Raw genomic sequence first — 25,995 nt, forward strand, 5'->3', positions numbered from 1 at the left:
TAAAATAGGAAGGCAAATCCGGTTCTAGGTCCAGACTCAGCAACCGTGGGCGGTCGAATTATGGACAGGACGGAAATGGGACGGCCACCGGCAGCCGCAGAGCTCAGCCACATTTCCAAAGAGGATTGGGATGATTAGCGAGCTATGGAGGAAGCTAAAATATGGAAGGCCAATACGGTTTATGAGTTTTGTGATACACGAACCGACAAAAGAGTATTGGCAAGGGCTAGCATGAAGACGTAATATCATGTGCCGCATTCACGTTAGTGCCGGTCCACAATATTACATCCGACCGTTAGTAAAATCAGAATCCTCAGAAGTGACGATTACAAATCCTCACGAGCAGAAGTCCTCAAAGGGTCACGACTACGAGTGGTTTGTTGCGCCTATCTCATAGACAGCCGCGTGACACCTTCCCAGCATAAGTCACGCTGCTGGGAAGACGCCGGTCTAACAGATCGACCACCGAACACACCCTGATCAACGTACAGCACACCACCGCTAATGAACTCCGGCTCAAATCTCGGCACACGTTCAGCGAAAACCCTGCCAGCGACAAGAATGGAACGGTCCTCAGCCAGATACTTTACACACTGTGGTGGAGAGCGTAGACCCTAGGACAGCAAACAATGACCATTTGCGGAGAGGAGCAACGAACGACCGCGTCTGCGGAGAGGAGCAACGAACGACCGCGTCAGTCAGTGACCATGGTAGTAGCAATTACGAAACGAATCATTTTTTTTTTCCGCGCAGTGCGGTGAGCACCGAGCGCTGAGTGCGTCGGTGAGAGGTTGGTACTCACCGTTAAGTCGCGGTGTGCTGGCCGCTCGCTCCTCTGCTATGGTGAGAGGCTGGTGCTCACCGCAGCGTACTAGTGAGAGGCCGGTACTCACCGTTAAGTCGCGGTGTGCTGGCCGCTCTCTCCTCTGCTATGGTGAGAGGCTCGCTCCCCAGCTCCGGTAGGGTCGACACACTGCTGTACATGCCATTCAGTGCGCTCCTGGAACAAAGGCACAGTGTCAGTCCGTCAGACACAGCACTCTTTACCAAACGCAGAGTACACAGACGTAATGGCCAGCCACACATAGAAACTAGGTAAAGGAGGCGGCACAACACTTGAAACAGACAAAAAGAAAAAAGAATGTCAAGCACAAGGCGCAAAGGAAAATGCTCGAGCTTGAGAGACCTCCGAGCTCCAGATCAGCGTCTGTTCTGACAGCGGTATCAGACGGTTCTGGCGGCGATATCAGATAGTTGTGACAGCGATATCAGACAGTTCAGGTTGTGGTATCAGTTATGACAGCGATATCAGGCAGTTCTGGCAGCAATATCAGGTAATTCTGGCAGTGGTATCACACGGTTCTGGCAGGGGTATCAGTTCTGGCAGCAGTTTCTGACAGTCAGACCGCCGTGCCACAGCTCGGTCGTCCCGTTCTCCGGTTCAGTAGGCCTCCGTCGCGTTACGATAGCGTCAGAGGTGATTTTCCGCCGTGTCGGGTCGCCGAGCTGGCCGGGAGTGGCGTTATCAGAGGTCCGAGACTGAGAGCGCGGCCCGCGGCCATCCGGCGCGGCGCCCGCTGGACGGTGTCAGTGTCAGTGTCAGAAAGCCGGTGTCAGTGTCAGAAAGCCGGTATCAGTGTCAGAGTACCGGTGTCAGTGTCAGAGTACCGGTGTCAGTGTGCCAGTGTCAGAGTATCGGTGCCAGCGTGTCAGTGTCAGTGTCAGAGTACCGGTGTCTGTGTCAGAGTACCGGTGCCAGCGTGTCAGTGTCAGAGTACCGGTGTCAGTGTCAGAGTATCAGTGTCAGTGTGTCAATGTCAGTGTCCCGCCGGTCAATACCAGTGTTTCAGTGTCATAGTACCTGAAGCTGGATTATCCGCTTATCTGAGTGAATACACAGTACCCTTCAGCATCTCTAACATCATTGATAATCAGCAATAGCTCAGAAATTTATGGAATTTCTAAATATCTGTCAATTTTCGTCATCATTGTGATGCAGTGCAACTTACATAATTATCAACTTTCAACATGCTGAGACCATATAAAAGCAGACTTACAAGATACGACGGACTATTTATCTTCGTTCATACTCATGAGCTCCACGGGGAGTTAATGAAGACTGACCGAGCCATTCAGGGCAGCTAGATACGCCGAGAAACAACACGTTTAGCCAGCTTTTCGGGAGTGAGCACCATTCGCTAATCCAGCTGAGTTAGTGAACAAGTTCGATTATGTCTTAGTACTAAGTAGCCCTCACACCGGCACTGCATTAAAATAATTTACCGATCACGCAAATGAGCCTTCTTTGAAACAGACCAGAGATTCTGATGAATTTAGCTGTGTGGTGGATATTGTTTGGGCAATCCGGTGTCAGGTTAGATGTAATTAGAATATGGAATGGAAAGAAATGGTAACAAATAGAGCGTTTTGGAATCGTGGACGATTGCTAACAACAGTTTGCTACTAATATTCGTGCAATTTGCATGGCATGAGCCAGGTATCATCTCGGGCGCGATTTGCCGTGAATCACTACCCTCGATCGACCAGCGATCCTTCTGGTGGCGGCACATATTTCCAGTCTCGCCGGTGACTTGCGCATCCCCTGATCCCGCGTCACGTTTTAGCGGCACACCTGCCACCTCACTGTGCCAAATCGAATTGTACGAACCGACCGACCGGTGTCGGCACAGAAGCCGCACCGTACTTACTGAGCCGACCAGCCGCCTTTGAACGGTGAGCGTATTCAGCGCCCGTTCCAGACCTGCACGGCACCGGCGTCTCGACATAATCAAACGGCCAGGCAGGCGCAGCCAGACAATCGAATTGTCCAGGTAACGAGAAAGCGACTGAGAGAGGGATATTATGATCTAGAGAATCACATAGAAACGGATATATCTTCAAAGGGTCGCAGCAAGCTGGAGGGTAAATCCAATGACCACCAGAAAAAATGCAACGTTCACTTGACAAAAACTAAGGTCCTGGTTGCATGGTAATGGTAACTAACGAATCAAGTAAAAACGTACTGTAAAAGATGTCAACGGTTTGCTCTCTCACCTTCAAACATACAGGCTCGTTTGCTTTTCGTCCCAATAAATAGGCAAATAAAACACTTGAGGTCCCAGCAGGCCCTAAATTTCCAACTGCGACACTACCATCCCGACACAAGCCACAGTTTAACAGATAATCCGCGATATCTGCTGAGTAGGTCGATGCTGGAGGACCAGCAAGACGTGGAACTGGCAAAAAATCCCTGGCACTAAGTGAGAAGGTAATAAGGGCAGGAGCGCAAGACAGTAAGACGAATCATCCATCATTGTATTTTTCTTATTCGTTCCGATGCTAGCAGACAGCACGTAAGATCGATCGAAGGGTAAATGTTGGGTCCTAACATGTAAGCATCGTAATTTTCCTAAAATAAGAAAAAAGAACACGCATGGCAGGATCAGCCTCTCAACCACCATGGGCGCTCCCGCGTACCACAAGACGCAGTGCCCATCACCACACATCTGATATCTGATATCAGATATCTGAATGGTAGGCCACTGGCACCGACGATCATTGCCCGACTCCAGCAGCCCAGTACCTACAGACCAAAGCACCACGAAGGAAAAGTAATAGCTCCCTAGAGGCTTAACCAATCTAGCCCACAACATTGGGAGCGGCAGTGGTCAAAACAGACCTAAATCTGTTCGCACCACCAGGCACCATACGGCAACTCCGACAAACCAGACAATATCACATATCCTCCATCAAATTCGGCAGAACTCGACCACAATGTGGAATCTGGATCGTATCCTCAGACAGACATTCGGGAACCGCAGCGCGCCATCCATGAGGCATCCACCCACCACTGTAAATCGGGCAGTGCCCAGTAGCGGACCAGAAAGGCTGAGTCAAACGCTGGGAGGGGGAGAGGAAAGTTTAACCGAGTCAAAACAAAGCTCCTCTTCCGTTTAATTTTACGTGTTGCGTCTTTGCAAGAGCACTGTTGCCTACAGTTCAGAAAATGACTGCTTCCTTTTCTGTTCGAGAAAGGCGACTTTTACAAAGTTCGGACGCTGTGAGGAGGAGGCCTCCGTGACTCGTGAGCCCCCTGGATCTGCCGATGTCCGGGGCCGCGCAGACCCATAGTCAACTGACCGCGCCGTATCGCGCTATGAGTTTACACAGCGGCCGACAATCACATGGTCATCAGCGGCACTGACGGGTTTTCCGCCGTGACCTCACAATATCGCACATTACATCATTGGACCGATGACAGCCCACGTCAGCACATGACATGATCCGCCGAGTTTGGCGGCAGCTCAGCTTGGCGGAGCGGTGGGGATAATCTGCGGTATAGAGTTATATCGGTCGACATTGACGAGACAGCGGCGAAAAATAGACTAGTCGGTGGCCTGAGCTCCCCTTCTGGCCAGAGGGAGGGCTTACAATTCTATAAGAGGACGGTGACCTTCGAGGATAAGTGCCAATCAACGAATAAATATTACAGGGAAGAGGGAAAGCAGCCAGTATGGAGAAAGTAATGTTACCAAAGTCCACTACCCAGCGCTACAATGGAACAAGGGAGAGCGGGCGCTTCCGGGTAAAAACGCGGAATAAAGAAAATGTGTTCGCAAAAGCTAGCAGCCCTGCATGACCACCCAATCAAAGCACATCAGACAGAACTGTGAGCAGACACCTGTGTTATCAGACAGTGCCATCCCAGCCCCAGCAGGCAGAACTGCGAGCAGACAACTCCACCACAGCGCAGACAGCCTCAGACACTGTCAGCTGACAGCGGAGTCACCCTCCCAGCGCCCCCCCCCCCCACCTGTCAGCGGGCAGCACCGACCGTCATAAGGCATTACGGCGGAGCGCAATGGCCGCTCTGGGCGAGATTAATGGTCGCCGACCCCGGGGACACCATTACACGGCATCATCCCACATCCGAAAAGGTCCGGCAGTAACCATCATCCATGACATCCAGAGCTGGGGACGACCACTTCCGACTCGTTATCTGCAATATTATTGAGTGCTCGGGTGGCTGTAGGTCAAACAGTTCCGGGTCGCTATCCCGAAGGTACCCTAGGCATTGCAACATACGCTGTTTTTGCGAGTGTCTAGGGCATATTTAGTGTCGCTTTTTCTGCGAGAGAAAAACCGACCAGACGGTTGGAAGAGAGCGAGACAGACAGTTTGCCGACACAGACAGGTGCAAAAAGTCAGACACTCGCCTCCATCAGGTAAAGGAGATGTAACCACTGAAAATAAGCCAGCAAATCTTGCCCAGTATTGCGACGTGGCTGCAGGCACGTTATTCTTTATGTGTACACCGCTTATCCGGTTGGAATCGCTAACTCCCCCATCATTCGTTATCTTTATGAGCAAAACAATGTGAAAGTTTGTTCTGAAGAAATTTTCAAAATAGACGCAAGCCTCATGAGGCCTCATGCATTTCATTATTGCTGGGTACTGTGGTATCTTCTTTCCTACACGGTTTGAGCTCAACGCTGGCTTTCAAGCATACGAACATCCTGTTCAGAAAGGGAAACACTATTTTCTTTTTGACAAAAACAGCGATGCCGCCGGTCGTTTGTTTCGAGATGCTTTTATTAAACACCCGAATGGAGCCTAATAAATTATTGGCCCAAGCGCTAGAGCCTGGGGGAGAAGTGTGGTACAATTCACGCGGTGTTCAAATGCCTGAAGTTATGCATTCGATCGCGCAGTGTGATATGTATAGGAGAGATCCTGGCTGTGCCCGTTAGTTCCAGGACGGTTTGCAGGTATAGGTTCCTGGACTGAGGAATAAAATGCTCCATCCGCAGATGGTCTGAGGATAATCTATGGCAGCTGGTCTGACGAAAATCGGTGACGTGGTATTCGGGTATGCCGGCATCATGGGACATCATGGGACATGGTATCAGTATGGGGACCGTATGTGTTGCTGGACTGCCACTCCTGTGACCGTTTTATTATCAGTTCGCGACCATCCCTGGTTTGAATGTGTATGTATCTGAGACCAGACCCTCCTCTCGGTCTCATCCATCGGTCACCAAGATAGACGACGCGCCGCCGACCTCTCTGGCGACCCCGCTGCCAGCACACGGCCCAAAGGTCACTGGTGCCGCGCCGGCGGCGGGTGCCACCATTAGTGGTCGCCCCGCGCCGCCGCGCGTCCGCCGGCCGGCCATCTATTGACCACGCGCGCTCGCAATGCATATCAATACGGCGGGCGTGTTTGTTTAACCAGAGAACGTGAGGCGCCGCCGCGCCGCGCAGAAAAATATGTGTAGGCTATTCAGGGGCGCAACGACCGTGAGGCAGAACAAAAGTCCATAGAAACGCGAGCGACAGTATAAGAATGAAGGACAACTCCGGTCAATAATCCATAACAGGATCAGCACGCAAAGTGTTTTGCGTCGAAGGATGCTGCTACGCAGACGAGTGTCAAGAAATAGTGCCGATAAAAACGCAACTGGACAAAGTTTTCGCGTCACAAAAATACGTTTTTGCCAAAGCGTTTTTTCGCAGGTAGATAAAAGTCGACGTCTGTGTAAAAAAGGAGGCAATTCAAAGCACTGAGCTGACAAAACTGACTTGAAACTGGTCTGGTCAAACGTAAATGGGAGATACAACGAAGCAGTGCCAACAATCCGAATTCGTGAATTGCGTGCTCATTCGAGCTCTTTTCTGCGAGACTGTCACATCACAGCGTTGGGAAAGCCGGAACTGAAACAGTCGAAATGAAAACAAATTGAAAGCCTATGGTAGCACTATAAACCATTTGTAGACGAAAATAACGACAACAAACATACAGGAGCATTAGGCATGCTTTTCCCAGACATTTTTTTTCGTATAATGGGAATGGTAATCAAGAAAGTCCGTTTTCATGAGATATGATCTATAAAAACTACATTTTCATGGATACATCATCATCAGATATGCATGGAAAAATGATAACACAACACTAGCATAATGATGCTTATGTAAGACCGTTGATTACACGACTATGAGTAATGGTCCCGGTAATTCAAAAAGAGCTTAAGCTTCAAAAGAGATATTGCACTATTCTCCATCACAAAGACATATGCCTGGAAGCAATTTAGCCTTGTAAAGAGATATCGCCTTCAGCTAATCAAAGACGGGCTCAGCGGTAAGATGGAAACCAGCCAAGGACAGTTTAAGTATCGACTTTTTTGTCGAACTTATAGCCACAAAACCCGGCACAACATTGTAGATCGTACATGACGGCATATCAAATGCCGCCAGTACATAATTCAAATTATGAGCCACGCTTGCGATAGAAATTGCACAAGATCAACATTGAACAACCCTTTGTCTGACCCCCTCAAAAAAGTATATATAGGCATATCATAAAGCAAGTAGCATCCTAGCTATTGGTGGGACTGTCCGCCACGCATTACTGAGTACTTATTTGTTTACCGGGACTTTAGGGCGCCGACGGCAGCCCAGGCCCCTGTGCGCCCCGTGCCTTACTTGAGTTTTCGGATCTGCCTCTGGTGTGTGAAGTGCAGCCGCGCCAGCTGGCGCTCGTTCATCAGCTGCTGGTGGGCCCGCTCGGCGCGCAGCCGCTGCTCTTGGACGGCCAGCTGCTCGGTGACTCGGCGCTGCACCTCGTGCTCGATAAACGCGCCCATTCTGCGGTGACACGGGACATCATGAGGTGAGTTACGTTTCCATTCTGTGATACAGGGGACACATAGGCAAGGCATGCGCCTGAAATGCCGTAACAATGGACAAAAGAGTGCCACTTTCCCTCTCTTACTGTATATGAGTAGAGTAGAGGTGGCTACTGGCTACTAAAACCAGCAACTGAAACATCCTCATCGATAACTCTCACGATAAATGTAAGCATTTTAGCTTCATAGGCACTCAGGGTTAAAAGAAACGGCTAAACCTCGATGCACGGAGGAGCGATGCTTCTCGTTTAATAAACAGCAGAAGACAAATCTGTATCACTGCTAACTAGGTCCTTTAGCTTTGGCAGCTACTGACCGTTAAAACATTACCCCGCTAGCGAGCCTGTGCAGGTTGCAGTCACTCCAATTATTTCCACTACAAACTGAGCCTTTAACGTCGCACGCAATCGCTGGGATTGCCGTGAATGGGCCATTGAGCCGGGCGGTACTAGCATCGCTCGCTACACCAGCGGCCAACGGTACTCAGCTCAGCACGAGCGGCCCGCGGTACTCACAGTTCACTGTCAGATCCCAGCTCGATGGGACTCTCCAGACTGTCGGCCTCGCTGTCACCGGTCTCCCCGCCGGCCGGCGGCGGGGCGCTGTCCGACGTCAGGCTCGCCGAGTCCGCCGGCGCACCGCCGACTCGCAGCGGAGATGGTGACGCCGGCGGAGGTGAGGGTGTTGAAGGCGACAGCGCGATCCCGGGGGCTCTGAGCGCCGGTGAGGCGGTGTCGGCCTGCGGAGAGCGCCGGCCGGCCGCGGCACAGGTGCGGCACACGGATGATGAGCTGTCGGCAGGGACGGCCTGCGTACACCTCTCCGGTAGTGACCCGGGAGTCCTAAGGTCAGGAGAACTCCCCTGACCGGGCGGGCGTTCTGACACCCCACAGGACCGCTCAGCCGCACCAGCACCGTTCGTAAGCTCCTCTGTCTGTCCACCCGGGTCGTCGTCCTCCCCGATGGGGTCGGTGGGTGCGGGTCCGGCGCCCAGTCCTCCGGCCGGTGCTGTCTGTAGCAGAGAGTCACCGAGCACAGAGAGCCGCGCCCGGCTGAGTGACGGCTGGCTGCGCTGGCGGGCCCGAGACAGCTCCCGGGCGCTGCCCCAGGACAGCCTGCCGGCAGACGAGCGACGCGTCAGACGATGAAGAGGATGAGGATGAAGGTTATCAGGATGTGATCAGGATGAGAGTGGTAATGCTGATAATGTTGAGGGCATCGACTGAAGCATCATACATAATTGGCTCATGACAGCGAGGAATAAGGGTTGACAATGCAATGATCGCACTTTCTGCAGCCATCACTGGCCTGCGCACCACCATATTTGACCATATTTGAGCGCCTAAACTTTATCACTGAAAGACAGCGTGTTTGACCCGAAGTTAGAATAGCTCGCAATTCTGACATCATTTGACACTAATGCACCAGCTAATAGTCGGCTGCGCCAGCCTTTCAGAGCGTCTATTCACCATTCATACTTGTTTGTCATTACAGCGAAAATGTTTAGTCATCGGAAAACTTCGCAACCATGTTTGCTCGTGCACTAAATAAAGACCTGCATTCGATACCTTCACATATCGCATCATGTCGCAGCAGCCACCATTCAGCGCATTTCAATAGACAACTGAAAATGCACTTAAACTTTGTTCGCTGTACAACTGGGCACAAACTTTGGTCCAATCCTGAAAGCTTTGCAGAAACATCCAGAACTTTCGAAGCCACCTGAATCTCTACTACCTGGCACACATGTAAAACATTCAAGGAGAGCCAATATTGAGTTGTTTGGAAAACACGTTTCCATATACCAGCGACTCGACTTCAGAAAGCAACCCCAGCGCGCATATGTCTTCATAGAACTGGGACGTGGGGGCGTGTTGACTTGGTGCTCCACTGGGGATGGTTGGACCTCACAAACACATGATTATAGCCTCTTGTCGGGATTGGCATAGACACAGCTCGTATCTATAGTAGTGTCTACCTATCCCACAGAATTACATAATATCTATATTCGTATGGCTTTCTTCCTCCGTTTACTGAGTCGAGACACGGCTCTCGTATGGCCGCCGCTTCTTAGTCCTCATTTCAAAGACAAAGACCGCGTCTCCTTGTCGCGAAATTACAACGGCTCGTGGAGAGATGGGATGTGTGTTTGCTTCAGCTGGCTCGTAGTGTTGAAATTAATTGCGACAAACGTGCTGCGTACAACCACCCAAGGGGGAGGCACTCCAAAACTGACTTGCAAATAAAACCGTGAAACGCTGATCACCGATTGAGCCCCTATGGCAATTAATGCTAGAGGTTTACACCACCAGGATAGATTGAGGAGACATTGGAGGGACTACTCCGCTTGCACACACAAAAAAAAGTTGGCAAAATACCTATCGCAATAATTAGTGACTACGGAGCTCGCTAATGTCGTATTCCCCTCCCCCTCCCCAGGCATGTGCACGGTTAAAAAACCAGCTACACCATGAAGATACGGTGCAACTAGCAAACACCTACTGCACGCGGCATCTGCAAGATTAAATACAACGTCTCATTACAGACATAGGTATGTAGAGCCAAACGCATACACTCAGGTGTATGCATACCGATGTTTGCCACTGAGAAAGCCCAACATTCCCTAAGGTTGACGATAACAACTTCAATCCGAACGATGACATACGCCATCATCTGGCTCGACTCCACAACGCTCTTCTGAGCTGCCCCGGATGTGCTGCATTGACAGTCCCCGGTCTGAACGCAGCTCTGCGGCGACAAGGAGACACTCTGAGTGCTCCAAATGCCACCGACAGACCCGTCCCGGCCACCAGACAGCCGTCGTCGTCCTCCAGGTGACATTTGAGAAACGCTCGAAAATAACAGACCGTCAGCGCCAGAGCGCAGCGATTCCCTGGGGGATTCACATCTCTCCAACTTCGGCTCAGAACCCGGCGGCGCGAACAGGGAATGGAACACGTTTCAGAGGGCCTATCAAAGGGACTGTGAAAAACAAAACACCGTGGGGAGAATACCAACAACGTATAAATAGACGATGGACATGGCGCCACAGGACATTTCACGTTTCAGTTCACCTTTTAGCAAAGAAGCATTCAAAGATGACGCGATTCATTTTTAACGGAATAAATTAAACGTTTTTACAAAGCGATTCCTAGTCCTAGAATTGTATAACAGGTACTCTAAACATTGCCGATACAATTCACATGTCTTGAGCTCGGCACCGCGTGTGACTTACAATGCACTTCATTTTCCTTCGATCATTCCAGGTCCAGCAATTCTACATCACTACTCCCAAGGCAACTTTGTCAAACTGATTCATCCGATATATTGAAGTCAGCACCACGGAGCGACCCAGCAATTCCCTCACAGGCTGTCTCGACCCGTCTCTGTATTAGCAGACCGTCCCGAGGGTGTTGTCTCAACCACAGACATATCAAAGCCGCCCAATCAGCGCCGTGCCGAGAGCAACTGGAGCGGCCCTCCGCAGTGTCGGGAGTGTCGCCGCCGACACTCCCGACACTCTGAGAGCGCGTCCGGGCCCGGCGCGGCGCTTTGATCGATCGACACCCACCCGCTGGCGGGAAGGTCGTCCCAGCTCGGCCGCACAACAACAGGTCGGCACCGCACCGCAGCTGGCGCGCCCGCATCCGACGACGGAAACCACACGCTCGTTCACGCAAGGCAGCTGCGATAAATCGGCACCCACCGCGCGCCGCTCGGCCCAGCAGAAATGACATCCACATACGGGTGAGCCGCGAACTGCAGGACGACGAACGGCGAGCCGGTGAACTACCGTAGAGACGCGTGGGAGGCGAGATTGGATGGCATTAGTGGGACTGCACTGCACATCAAATGAAAGGAGAGGAGACATTCATTATCAGCTATTTCGAGCTGCCTAGGAAGGCAGGTTAAACCAAATTCCACGAAAAAAGCATGTCACTGAGGATTTCATCAGTGCTGCTAATGCCTGGTTTCTACTTTCTGCGGTGCTCACGTTTCTGTTATTGGCGGGATGTTCCACCGTATTCCCAGTGCTCCGCCCCCGTCTCCAAACGGCCTGTTAGGTGGTGCGCGGGCTGTTCTCTGAAGCCGCGCGAGCCACAGGAGCTTGGACAGAGATAGACCCAGCTTTAGGGCTTTGTAAGAAGCGAGCTGGCGACCCAGCGGCTCCGCGCGGCAGATGGGATTTTCGCCGGATTCTCCGCTATAGCCAGCTACGAACCGCGAAGGTGGCAATCGACTCAGCACTTGATTCGACTCAGCTCACGTCTTCTCCGTTCTTTTCGTTATGGAAAACAAAAACATTGGGTGAAACATGAATTCAGCTGATGAGCTCTGACAAAGCACTGCCATCTTCTTGGCTTTCCAGGCACGAACTCTGAAAGTCCCGGGACTCCTGAGCGAAATCACCGGCCATACATTTCGCGAGGATGAACGTCGAGTCAGAGTTTGTGGTGGAGCACAGTTCTCCAGCGTCAATAACCGTCCACAGCAGGCGGCGGAGGTCCACAGCGAGCGGTTCAGGCCGGCGATCGTCAGACCAGCTCCGTCAGAATGTCTGTCCCACTGCAGCTCCTCAGCGCCAGTCTGGCGGCCGGTGTTCGGTCAGCACCACCCCCGCGGCCGCCCGGCCCCTCCGCCGCCGGAGGCGTCTTCATTAGACGCGCCCGTCATCCCGCCATTGTGGCCCTCATTCCCGGCCGGACGTTCATAATGGGAGGCGCTGAGGGCCGGCCGCCACTGGCGCGAGACGGCCGCCCTTTGAATACCACGAGGAAATGTCAGCAGTAGCTCTGGGCGCGGACTGCGCGACCAGAGTTCAGAGCAGGTGGTGGGGCTATTGGACCGACCGGCGCGAGACTGACCGGTCCCAGACGGCGGCAGAGCGCCCACTGGTGCGGTAACTGACTCCTTTCATAGGGCAGACTGATGAAACGGGTCAGATACGAAGAAAAGGTGGAAACTGTCCCCGTGTGAAAGCTAAATGTTTGCTTAGATTCAGAGTAGCAATTGAATGTAACGGAGACGCGATGGGACTTTGGAGAGATAAAGCGTTATAAAACCATTGACACAAGCACTTGTAACTGAATTCAGAAAGAAGGCGGCATTAATAATTCTCGTTTCAAGAGAAACTGAGCCACCTATGCAGACACTGCTCCGGCCGCACCACAGATCACATGCTACCCGGTCTCCAGCGCAGAGCCCCCGGCGATCTCCAGCGCATAGCCCCCGGCGGTCTCCAGCGCAGAGCCCCCGGCGGTCTCCAGCGCATAGCCCCCGGCGGTCTCCAGCGCAGAGCCCCCGGCGGTCTCCAGCGCATAGCCCCCGGCGGTCTCCAGCGCATAGCCCCCGGCGGTCTCCAGCGCAGAGCCCCCGGCGGTCTCCAGCGCAGAGCCCCCGGCGGTCTCCAGCGCAGAGCCCCCGGCGGTCTCCAGCGCAGAGCCCCCGGCGGTCTCCAGCGCAGAGCCCCCGGCGGTCTCCAGCGCAGAGCCCCCGGCGGTCTCCAGCGCAGAGCCCCCGGCGGTCTCCAGCGCAGAGCCCCCGGCGGTCTCCAGCGCAGAGCCCCCGGCGGTCTCCAGCGCAGAGCCCCCGGCGGTCTCCAGCGCAGAGCCCCCGGCGGTCTCCAGCGCAGAGCCCCCGGTGGTCTCCAGCGCAGAGCCCCCGGCGGTCTCCAGCGCAGAGCCCCCGGCGGTCTCCAGCGCAGAGCCCCCAGCGGTCTCCAGCGCCGGCGGTGAGGGCCCGTTTCCGGCGTCTGGGCCGGGGCCAGCTGCCGACCGCCGGTCTCGCGCGCCAAACGAGGTCAATTATGAGCGCGCCCGTGCCCCGGCAAAGGTCAGCCGATGCATGGGGCGGCCGCTGGTGCTGGCACAGGCCGGGGACGCCGCAGATAAATGACGTGCGCCACGAAAGGTCGGCGGCGCGCCGAGTTCGCTGGTGAGGGGGCGGTGCGTCCCAGTGACCCGAGGGTCATCGCCCCACTGCCCCCGGAACAGCCATACGGGCGGAGCGGAGCATCCATGACTAGATTGGAGGATCACAGGAAATCTCGAATGACACTTGCTGTATAAATATATGATCCAATTAAACATCCATTCAATAAAGATGCCATTGCTTCTACAATCCCTTTGTTCCAGCACACGGTTTCCATTAAAAATACCGTAAATCAATAGCCCACCACTGTGTATTCACTGGCCAATGTTGGTTCCTTCCTTTCCGAGGTGCTACATTAGCCTATTTTTACATCGTACCAGCTCAGCCCAGCACTATCGCCACCGCTCGCCCTAATGGTCCCACACATAGCGTGAAACGCTCACGATAACAGATGGGCTACCAGGATCAATCGTAGAACAAAGACGAGCCGTCCAACTATAGAGCATCGCTCCCCAGGGGCCTGGGAAGGTTCAGCCGAATCGCAGCGATATATATGACTCTGATAGCTGCACTTTTAATCAGCTTACACACGCTAGCTGGCGACATATTGTCGGCTTAGAATCAGGGTCTCCAGCTTATGCTGGTAGGTAACATAACAGACCGAAATGCAGGCAGGCGAAACATGATGTAAGTGCTATTAATTACTATTTCATTAGTGTTGCATGCAACAAGTAGTTCATTATGTTGCATTTTATACTGATAAAAGTATTACAAATTGTAAATAAAAATTGTTTATAAAAATGGGTGTGTGCTGTAAACACAAAAACTCCAGACTAAAAAAAAAGACTCCAGATTTTTTTTTTCAAAACAAATATCAAGTAATATCATCAGCTATACATACAAAGCTCTTGAGCCATCAACTTCAGGGATATAGGACAATTGTTATATCATCGGCCAGCAAAGCACTGGTCGCGCAAAAAGATAAAATATTCCATTTGAAACGACGATTGACAATAACACGCACGCAACTCTGCAAACACGGATGTGCCTAAGTTTAATAATGTCTTTCTATCAAAGCAAAATGACAGTTCAAACGATGTCACGCTATTGAACAATAATGTGATGGAAGAGACTATTTAGGACAACAATGTACCGAGACAGCCATCAATTATCTAACAAATAGTGTTTGTCAATTTTCAAACAACCTGCAGTTATCCAGAGCCGTCATATTTTGTCAATAAGAAAATAATCCAATGTGGTATGGGCTGTAAATTACTTGCGATGCTGGGAGGTATAACAACGGGACATGCAAGTCAGTTTTCGTATTTAATATCACTGGCATGGTATATTTGCTTACTGAGCGCCCTGACTGACCTTTTCTCGGCGGTCAGCAGGCTCTCGACACTGCGCGTAGCAGCCAGGTCGCAGGCAGAGAGGGAGAGTACCGAGAGCCGGGAGGAGGCGCGGCGCACCCCGGCCCTCCTCAGTCGCGCCGCCTCTGCCGGGCTGTTGTACCGGAACATGGAGCATTCGCCCAGCGTGATGACGCACCCTGCGGACGGAGGGAGAGGGGAGTGAGTGAGTGAGTGAGTGAGTGAGTGAGTGAGTGAGTGAGTGAGTGAGTGAATGAGTGAGTGAGAGTGAGAAAGGGGAGAGAGCAATTAAGTGAGTGAGTGAGTGAGTGAGTGGGAAGAAGAGGGAGGGAGTGAGGTATACCGAGTCCGAATAACAGTAAAGCAAGGGAACACCTAATTACAGTCTTTAGAGCGGGGCAGAAAGCCACTAGTTACCGGTTACAAGGTATTGAAGTTAAAGGCCATTGAATAGCCGCACACAAATCCTAGCCTATTGTATCACCAATCTATGTTCAGAGGCATTTGAATCAACCGTCGCCCACCACAGATTCAAGGTCGCATATCACAGACATTGGGCAGTTGGTTATGACGCGTGAGACAGAGCCAAGCTAATTAAACCACTCTATGGCCTATGGGGACATTCCGCAATGCACACCATAAATGAAATTAGGTACGCTGCCAGAGTAATTGGGTCTTGTTTGAAGTGTTATTACTTCATCACTGTGATACCAGCACACAACGATAGAGGAAATTAAGTGCAGATTACAAAGATAACTGAACACAATTTTGCATTATTTCTGTGCAACGTATGATGCAACCGTAAAAAGATAGAACAATTAAGCGCAGATGGCAAAAATAAGTTACGTAAATCTGATCTTTTTAGTTGCAAAGTAAGCAGTAATAATGTCAAAAAGAATACCGACATGGCTAACGAACTATCTAACGTCTATCATCACCCCCGGATCGACTTAGTAAATTACACTATACAAGACTGAACACAAGTAAAAACATATAATATAACAAACGAAAGAAGAAACATAACACACTAGAAAGCATAATCACAGGTAGATAGATCTTTCCAAGTAAGCCGGGATGTGTAAGTTTCCCCCACAGCTTACCGAACACCATATCAATATCCCCATTTCCTCAGAACATCGTTTCCCTCTACCCCGTGACATTTGCGTCTTTGAGGGTCGTTTGCCAGGCGGGCCAAAACAGGTCCATTATCCTCTGGACATCCTTAGTGTAAACAGCTCCGACCATTGGCGTCAAAGGCGTGATCCGGCGACCCACTGTCACAGGCTGTTGGCGTGCTTAAAGCCGCCGGACACGCTATAGAACGGGGGTCACGGCAGCACGCCATCTTTGACGCCATTCCTGCTGGCGACACGCCGAGAGAAACGTAAGACGGGCACGACGGCACCCACAAACACAGGTCCGTCTCCGTGTCAGGCACCTACTTCAGAGATGTGACTGCTACGTAAGCACCGCGCATCATCCTACGCTTATGTGGTATAATAACTCAAGTTTGGAACAGGCTCAGGCACCGCACACCACTACGCTTATGTGGTAGCAAATCATACTTCTTATCGTAACAAGCTTCTATCGTATCAACAAAAACAGGTGACGCTGCACAGTGAACAGAATAAAACCAATGTAACCTAACAGAGGCACTGTGACTAGCGGCGTAGGAGTCAATGGAGGCGTTATCCTTCCCCGGAAGAGTGTACGTATGTGACTGGGACTATGAACAGTTGGGCAGTCGACGACCAAACGACTGTCTAAAAGTCGGCTTGTTTCGTTCAAACCGATGGAAAGTGACTAAGTGCCAGGACCAATGAGTAAATGAGCGATGCCCTATCTCGGTTCGAGTTCGCTCTGCGCAGTAGCCTGTGCTTGTAAACGTCATTAAGACGTAGTTTGAGTGCACTATTGGAATGCAATGCAGAGAAGTAGGCACTTTTCGTAGCAACGCTGGGCAAAGTTTCGCCATGATTAAACACCGGAGAAGTCACACCTTTGATGTCTTTACAAATATGTAAGAGCGATCTACTTATCAACAAAAGAATTGCTCTTCTGGCACACCCCTAAATGAAATGTTTCCCGCAGAAATCATCTGTTTTCCTAGCATAAAGTATCTTTGCATACGCCTCCATAACGGAAGTCCAGCCCTGGGCTCACAGCTCCTCTTGGTTACTCTGCCATCGACCTACAATGGCCCTGGATATGATGCTGCTACACTCAGTGGCGCTTTTAGGAGAATGTTCAGTGATGACACACGCATTCCGTAGGATGCATCAATGTCAGCAGGCTTTCAGCGACCGAGGCGGTCAAATTTCTCCCGCGGGTCGTAGACGGAATGCGAAACGACTCTGTCAACGTGTTTGCAATGCCAAGGTAGCGCTCACGGAATATAGCGCTGGTACACAGAGTTAGTTTCCTCGCATCAAAGACACGCACATATTGAATCAAAAGGAGACCACCATATCTTGACAGCAGCACACAGATGTGCGTTTCTACAGATCATCGAATCAAACATTCCAAACTTCTAAAGCAACATCAAACTATGTGCGAGTCGGCTTTTGCGCCGCAGCTCACTGATATCAAACAATGCAAACTTCCAGCCCTGGATTCCGGGATAAGTTTGGATCGACACATCTCGAGTCAGACAGGTGAAGGCTGGAAGCCGGCAGCGGTCACCTGACCTCCGACCACACTCAGTGGGAATCCTCTTACTCCCGCCAGAGTTCTGTAAATTTATACCGATGTTATTCCACCGATTCCGCGCACTGCCTCGCTGAAAACACGGGGTATCTCAGGGACTCGTGGCACGCGAAGACGCAATCAGCAAGCTATACCACCGACATATCGATCTAGACCACTGTCATTACGTCTTACCGCGCCCCATCACTTCCCTCAGCCTCCTAGCAAGGCTTACTACCGCATCCCACAGCAACCACTGCATCCCACTTTGTTCACTCCCAATGTATTCCAGAGCGACCCATCGCATACCACCACCCCGCATGGCATGCTTCTGCATGCGTCCCATTGCATCCCATCCCGTCCCCATGACGTCCCACAATGACCATGACACCTTTTCGCGTCCCATCGCATTTCACTGTCCCACCCAGCACACCCGAAAGCCACGACAAAGATGGCCCCCACCGATCGCAACCCAGGGCCCCTAGCGGCGTGCCTACCTGCCGACCCAGTCCTGCTGACTGCCTGAGGGTAGGTAGGTAGGTGAGACGCGGACTACACGGCACACGTCAGGACTCCATACAGCGATACAGCGTTTGTTTACAGCGTTACTACGATACCGTATTTCAAACTTTGGATCCGTGAATGCGTGTTTTTGGCAGTGAATCAAAACTCGACTGAAAGTTACCGGGATCAGTTATTTTGCGATCAACTAGTGCAAGTTTCGTAAAATTGGAGAGTGTTGAAGAGTTTGTACCGCAGATTTGCGCCACCAACTTCGTAACGAGGCCTTTCAAAATATGAAAAAGCTGGTTCCCTAAGGTAATGCTTTCGAAGATGTTAAAAAAAACACATCTTACTGCCGAAAATTTGGCTGAGCGGTGCTTTTCCAAGAGGAGCACTGTATTCACTAAGCTTTGTATTTGCAGAAAACGGCAGCAGCACTGGTCCAAACACCTCAACATGACTGAATCTAATTAAACTCACTTCCGTCTTTTTATCATTCAACTTTGCTAATTGCTCTTCTCAATGTAAAACCTCGGTGTGTGTTACTAAAAGAATGAAAGACACTCTTTTAAATTTACCATTCAGACAGTGAATAAAGCTGCCTCCAGAGCACGAGACCACAGCTGGAATCGTCCGTTACACCTCATTGGTGCACCTCACCGCCAAATGACCGCAATCTGAGCCATTCCAGCACGTCTGGTCCGAAAAGGCCAGACGAGATTACAAGAGTCGTCCACCTGCGTCACCACAGGCTACCGTCTAACATTGCCAAATTCCGAGCCCTTTGTGACCCGTTACCTCCGCTCTATAATTAGATACAGATAGATTGTTTCAACATTCCCTTCAAAGTTACGGAGCCTTATCAGGAAGTTTTGGGTACAGCCTGAAGTTGAGCCAAGTAATTTCTTGGATAGCAGACTCTGACTTCCATGATAATTCAATGATAAGGTTTATCTTGAGCGTCGCATAATACACTGCATTTATTTTTCAGCACGTGCTACGAATGTAGCCTCCAAGTGCCACGTGGGCACTAACTTCTTGGCTTTTCTCGACAATTTCAGCTTTTAGGTATGCAACTAGATTCCGGAACCCTTTCCAGCATTTCTTTCCGTCTAATGTTGCTGATAAACAATGAAAAAGTTAAAATGTCACATCAATTACACAAATGTGCTCGCCATAAGTAGAGGATCTGGCACTGCACTCAAGTCTCCCATCCAGCTAACCTTTCCACTCACGGAGCACTTTGCATCTCGCACCATTTGCATTCTTCCACCACCCGTGGCCTACATCTGCTCTTCGCTCTCCCCCATGAATCTGTCCTCTTCCTCCCCTATTCATCTACTTCCACTCTCCAACTGTCCTCTTCTGTCTCTAGCCTTTCCGCTCTCTACTCCGCATCCTCCGTCCTCCATCGTTCCTACTGGCCGGCGCCCGGCGGCATTCATAGCGCGCCGTGACGCCATTAGGTGCCCGTGTCGCCATCGACGCGTCGATCCGCCAGTCCCCGGGTCACCGCGCGGCGATGCGAATGGCACAGGCGGACCCCAAACACGGCGGGCGATTACCGGCGCACCGTCAGTCACGCGGCGATCCGCTCTGAAAGGTCGCAGCGCCAATCCGGGGGCGGACAAAACAGCCATGACCGCGCGCCTGTGCATGTAAGTAATAAGAATGATGCGTGGCAGACGTCGGACGCTGTCCATCTACCACTGCGACCACTAGCTTGCGGCCCAGGTGCTACTCGCGACTAAATCGAGCGACGCGCGCGACAGGGCGGGAGAGGATGAATGTTCTGCCGGGCCGGGACGGCTGCCACTGACCGATGACCCCTGACCGATGACCAATGACCGGTGGTCCATGGTCCATGGGGACACAGGACAGCGCGACCGGCGCCGGCTGTTGAGTGGTGAACGTCACAACGGGGACTCAGTAGAGACGGGAAAGCTTCTCTTTCGATATCAAAAACTTCTCTTACGGCGCACGGATCTTGAGAATCGGCAGGAAGGGGAGAGCGCTCATGTGCCAGTGCGCCTCGTCCGTCTGCATGCTCCGGCAAAGGAGCGTTATGTTTATGTGTCAGATATATAGCTCCGTCATCGCTATTTACTGGAACACACGAGCACAAAACCTTGAGCCAACTGGAGCGAATATATCCAATGAAATTCACAATACGACACCTGTTGATCTCCACATCCAGTCACCAACCATTGTGGAAGTGAGAGCATCCTGGGCGCAAGCTGGTACGGCGTGCAGGTGCCACACCTTGCTCCCTAGGCAGTAACCCTGCACCTATCCCCAGAATCCCCTGAACGGCTCATCACCAGTTCAGCGCTCTAGCCCATCCTTCCGGTAGCAGCAGCGGCGGCGGGGGCGGGCCGGGCCAGCTCGGTATTCCAGGTGCAGGAGTCAAGCCCACGCGCTCAGTAAAACGACCCCCCGACACGTGCAGACAGATTCGCCGACCGGAAGGAAGTAGCGGCATCCACCCCTCACCGGCGAGTCAGGTACGCTCAGACGGACATGAAACAGCGCTCAGACTCAGACTGGGCAGTAAATGTAGTATAATAAATGGCTCGAAAATACACAAGTACTTGCAATGCGTCGTTTTAACGAGAAGGCACATACGCAGGAGCGGACGATTGGTGACAGGGATTCGAAAGCGGCCTAACAGTAACAAAGTTTTAACATAACATAGCCTTATACCAGAAGAGTAAAATAATACCAAAAGAAGCCTTATAGCCGTATACCAGAAGAGTAAAATAACTTGGCCACCTAAGTGCAACAGTGAATGACGTTTTAAATGCCTTTCAAGCGAGGACAATATTGCAGGGATGAAGCATTACACATCGCAATAATAAGGTCACACACACTTGTGCGATGTTGAAGCGTACACCACATGCCTACACCAGCTGGCATGCATGCTGCATCGCTGCATGTGTGGCAGGTGGCGTTCACTCAGAGGAATCAATCTTTCCCGCGACAGAAGTATCCAACTCACCCCGTCGACTGCGCCGTCTGGCTATCCACCGACCTACCACACCTGAGAGCGATCGAGGCACCGCATCGCGCCGACCTCCGATGGGGCCATATATAACGCGGAGACCTCCCCAGAGAACGCGCTCCAAATCCACCCGAGAATTGGACCATTCGTAACGGAGCCGACGGGGTTGCCGCGCGGCACGGTGGGACGGTATCGGCCTGCGAGCCCCGAGCCGCAGCCTGAGACACGGCTCCCGACGGCTCGGTAAATAGCCGACACTGCCAGCCGGGCGGCAAATAACGGCGAGGGCTCTGAGATTCACTGGCAACACAGCTGTGCCGGCCGAAAGGTCATGTGAGAAATAGTCTACTGAATCAAGAAAACCTACCCGTTTTCCTCAAATGCGCATAAAAACACAGCTGCGCCGGCCGAAAGGTCAGGCAAGAATAGTGTCTCCCACTGAATTATGCAGGAAAACTGCCCGTTTTCCTCAAATGACCATAAAATGCATCAATCTATGTAAATACAATATTCATGCCAAGCAGAATATGCGCAGTGACAGCCGACATCAAAGATAGGTACGCCACTAAGAGCACTGTCAGGTCGCTCTTTCAGGAAATCCTGGCCTCATCCTACGCCCACCGCACTCTTACATATGCTTCCGTGTCCGTCAGGAAGCTCCAATAGTGGCAGCATTAGTGTGTATGGGCTTTCAGCTGAGTGTTCATCAACCAACGGTACTGGAATTTGTACTGTGTACCTACATATGCAGTGCTCTCTGGATGCACTGCGCGCCATACAACTGCTGCCAGTAACTACATAGACTGATATTTAGCATTAACTCCAAAATGAAATGTGATTATTCCATGAAAATAGATCGTTTTCACTAGCAATGTATCAACATGCCTTGATTGGAACAGATACAAACGTCTTCCGACAAAACATACAATAATTATCTTTTTATGAAACCTTACCGAAGCTTGGAAGCATCATTTGCATTATCAGTGTGAAGTGAGCCCTGGTTGGGCCGGTACTCGCTTTATATTGGAGGCACTCCAGTGACAGCACATACCCTGGGCGAGCCGGTGTGGGTACCCCAGTACGAACTCTGGATCATTCGCCGCTCCACAAGGCATCACAGTGTCGCTACCTACCCTGAGTGAGCCGATGCTCTCGCTCCACGTCCGTCTGGTCGACAGTGCAGACGGCGTCCCCAATGGCGGTCAGCAGGCCGCCCAGCTGGTCAGACAGCGTGATGACGCAGTGGTGGTCGGCGATGCCGGCCCCCTCCAGCACGATGTCACAGTCGGCAGCCGCGCCCAGCGTCGTCCTCTCCGACTGAAACACGAGGAAAGACGACAGAGTTACATACTAAATACGTGGGTAACCGATAGGGGGTAGAGTAAAACGCTGAAACACGCCGATAGGCGACGGGGTACAACGCGGAAACACGCCTATAGGCGACGGAGTAAACACTGATAACACCGCTAGGCGACAGACTGAAACACTCAGCACGTCGACAATGGACAGACTGAAACACTGAACACACGGACGGCTCTCCGCCTGAAACACACAAAGGGAAGATAGACCCAGCCATTTCTACGACTAAGGTGTTGAGGTAAACACGGGGAACAGTCATCGATGGGAAAGGAGCTGCCAAGAATAGGGGTGCTTCGAGTAGGGGGGGGGGGGCTGTTAGAGCGCGATGGGGTCTGAGAAGGCTGCCACTCGTGCGATACGACATAGGTACTTATTATCGGAGGTCGTGTCGGCAATTATGCTGGGCGGACTAGTACTGAATAGCGTTATGGTCCCAGTGGGATCGAGGGCGAGGAAGAGAAAGAGGGAGGTAGAGAGAGAGAGAGAGAGAGAGAGAGAGAGAGAGAGGGAGAGAGAGAGAGAGAGAGTGAGAGGCAGAGGGAGAGGGAAAGAGGGAGAGAGAGAGAGAGAGAGAGAGAGAGAGAGAGAGAGGGAGAGGGAGAGGGAGAGAGAGAGAGAGAGAGAGAGAGAGAGAGAGAGAGAGAGAGAGAGAGAGAGAGAGAGAGAGAGAAGAGAGAGAGAGAGAGGGAGAGAGAGAGAGAGAGAGAGAGAGAGAGAGAGAGAGAGAGAGAGAGAGAGAGAGAGAGAGAGAGAGAGAGAGAGAGAGAGAGAGAGAGAGAGAGAGAGAGAGAGAGAGAGAGAGAGAGAGAGAGAGAGAGAGAGAGAGAGAGAGAGAGAGAGAGAGAGAGAGAGAGAGAGAGAGAGAGAGAGAGGAAGGGCGATGGAGGGAGAGGATGCTGAATAGTTGATTGCCCCCGCCAGACCGTGGCATGATCGACCACATTCTGCCTGATATATTACCCCACCAATTGCCATCATTATTTCATTGCGCGTTATTTTTGGTATCAGACGATCATGCCTCCCGCTCGCAGAGCCGAGGTCAGTCCCTCACTCAGTCGCTCTCAGTCCCAGACTCAGTCCCAGACAGACGGGAAGAACAGTCACAGTCTCAGTCCGGCCAACAAGACATCCAGTGCCGGCCGACCCAGTCCCGGCGAGTTGCATGTTTGTGTGACCCGCCCGCCGGGGGGGGGGGGAGGGGGAAGGTCGATGGGGAGGCACGCCGACAGGGTGTCACGCGATAGTGCTGCTCCACTGACGTCACACCACGTCACGCCTCTGACGTCACAAGTGTCAGCATATGGCGAGCCTCAGCGGCCGGGCGCTCGCGAAGAGATTGCAGGCGGTGTGGATACCATACACAGTGAATAACGAAATAAACAAAGGGAGGATAGAGCCAAACAACCCGTTCAGCATGGTTTAAGTTCACTACTATACTTTGTAAGCTTATAATTTTGTACCTTCCAAAGGGATTCAATAACCAAGAACCACGCCGACTAGGTACATCGAATGTATTTGTATCACAGGCATCCTCGCTAAGCTCGTAACAACTCGCGTGTGCCCATGTGCGCATGCAGACGGAGCCTAATTAGTGCCGAGGGCCAGAGCCCCTAAGGATATTAGCTAGCGGCGCCGCGCGCCCTGTATCCCCTGTTCGTAATTGGATGCGGCGAACTGCGCACGGGGTCAGACAGGTCACAGGGGACGGCCTCGCTGACGTGCGACGCTGCCCGCTGACGTATGTCCACGGCCGCTAGCTATGATACAGATGTCGATACAGCATGGTGCTGATCGCTGGAGTACGATGCTGGTCACAAAAGTATGAAGCTGATCGGCAGAGTATAATGATGGTCATTGGATGCTGTTCGCTGGAGTGTGATGCTGTTCGCTGAAGTGAGGCGCTGATCGCTGAAATATGGTGCTGGTCATTGGAGTATGGAACTGACCGCTGGAGTATGAAGCTGGTCGACAAAGAACGTTGCCGTTCGCTGTAGTATGTTGCTTCTCGCTGAAACATGATGCTGGTCACTGAAGTATGGTGATGGAGTGAGATTCGGCGCCTTGGAGTAGCATTCGTAAGTCGGATAAGTAGGTCCGTAGCCAGCAAAACACACTATAACAGTAGGCAGTAGGCAGTCAATCTCTATTCTCTGTAACGGGCAAAGCCACGCGTTAATGTTGTGCAAAGCTAAAGGCCTACATAACACCATGTAGGAATACGAACGGTACCCTTTCCGAAGTGACGCCACTTCACCGAAGCTCCCTAGTCTTAGTTGATTTGTCAATTTTAAGATCATTTTTGCTTATCTCAGCTGATGCGTTCAGCACCGTGATGCCATTTACCACACACTTCTGCATTCTCCGTCGATTGAATTGAACGAGATGGCGAAGTGCTGGTACTTGCGAATCGTCTCTGAACCACGCGAAAATCTTCTGGCGCCGTTCCAGAAATTCTCTCGGGAAACATTACGCCTAATGCAAATCTCGAGTCTCGGGACGAGAGTAATTGTTTCCACGCGGACAGCTGCGTCGGCGAGGTATGAAAGTGAGTGAGGTGATTCAGATTTCGGTGAGGCGTGGGAAGTGGACTGACTCAATATCCGCCTCTTGGAGGACTGGGACTGAAAATGGCATGATCCCAAAAGGATTACATTGGCCAGAGCCTTTCCCACTCGCGAACGCCACTGGCATGATCCTACCTCCCACTGAAATCCGCATGACGAGGACGCATTGAACGCCGAGAGTTTGCATCGACCCCACAAGGGGACACGGAAAAGCTCATATGATCTAAATAAGACGCGTCCTACGCACTGGCGGTCCCAGGGGGGGGGGGCCACGGGGGCCATGGCCCCCCCCCCTTTGGTGCTGAAAGGTGGGGCCATACTATCTTTTGGCCCCACCTTTCAGATCGAACAAAAGTCCTAGAAAAGCTTTTCGTATGTTTCATTTTATGGAGATCTTTCTTGCGCCATCAAAGGACGTAAATTTCACTCATGAGTGGGCTCAGTTTCGCATTCTGTCAATTTGGCGGTCAGCGTCTCTGGCACCGGTTCACGAGTATGGCCGGATCTTATATGAAATATCAGCGTGGGTTTACTTGAGGCTCTCGTAGGCCCAGCAATGGCTGGCATGAGACCCTCTTCGGCAGTGGTGGGTGGGCCCTGCTAAAGGAGATTGACGTAAGACCTCATGGGTTGGTGCTGTGTACCTCAGAAGCCCGGTGGTGACGCCGCATGCCGGCTTGGTTTCTTAAGGATTAGCGTGGGAACTCCGGGGCCTGCATAGAGTTTGCATGAGCTAGTATGTAATCTCAGAGGCATATGTGTGTAATGTGTACACAGTGGCGGTCGCGGGGGGGGGCATCAGGGCCATGCCCCCCCAAAGGTCAATAAAGGGGGCCATCATATCATTTGCCCCCCCCCCCCTCAAACAACCAATGGGCCCCCATATAGGTGTATGGGGCCCTGGCAATTATTCGATCGTCACGAGGCTAAAAAAAACCACGGCCCAGCTATAT

The 25,995-nt window shown here is 51.9% G+C and overlaps 1 protein-coding gene across 1 annotated transcript in view; it reads right to left on the bottom strand.

The window, feature by feature from the left end:
- The window catches only part of LOC122383586 (kinesin-like protein Klp98A), a 103,927-nt gene that overhangs the window by 31,479 nt on the left and 46,453 nt on the right, over positions 1 to 25,995 (bottom strand). Inside the window, exons 13-17 of the mRNA XM_043370162.1 lie at positions 22,253 to 22,436; positions 14,931 to 15,108; positions 8,201 to 8,800; positions 7,483 to 7,644; positions 894 to 1,000 (exon numbers count right to left, since the gene is read on the bottom strand). Of these exons, the coding sequence (XP_043226097.1) occupies positions 894 to 1,000; positions 7,483 to 7,644; positions 8,201 to 8,800; positions 14,931 to 15,108; positions 22,253 to 22,436 (1,231 nt within the window). The remainder of the gene's footprint in view (positions 1 to 893; positions 1,001 to 7,482; positions 7,645 to 8,200; positions 8,801 to 14,930; positions 15,109 to 22,252; positions 22,437 to 25,995) is intronic.

The sequence above is a fragment of the Amphibalanus amphitrite genome, unplaced genomic scaffold (genome assembly GCF_019059575.1).
Source record: "Amphibalanus amphitrite isolate SeventyFive unplaced genomic scaffold, NRLGWU_Aamphi_draft 000168F_arrow, whole genome shotgun sequence".
In the NCBI taxonomy this organism is placed as follows: Eukaryota; Metazoa; Arthropoda; class Thecostraca; order Balanomorpha; family Balanidae; genus Amphibalanus; species Amphibalanus amphitrite.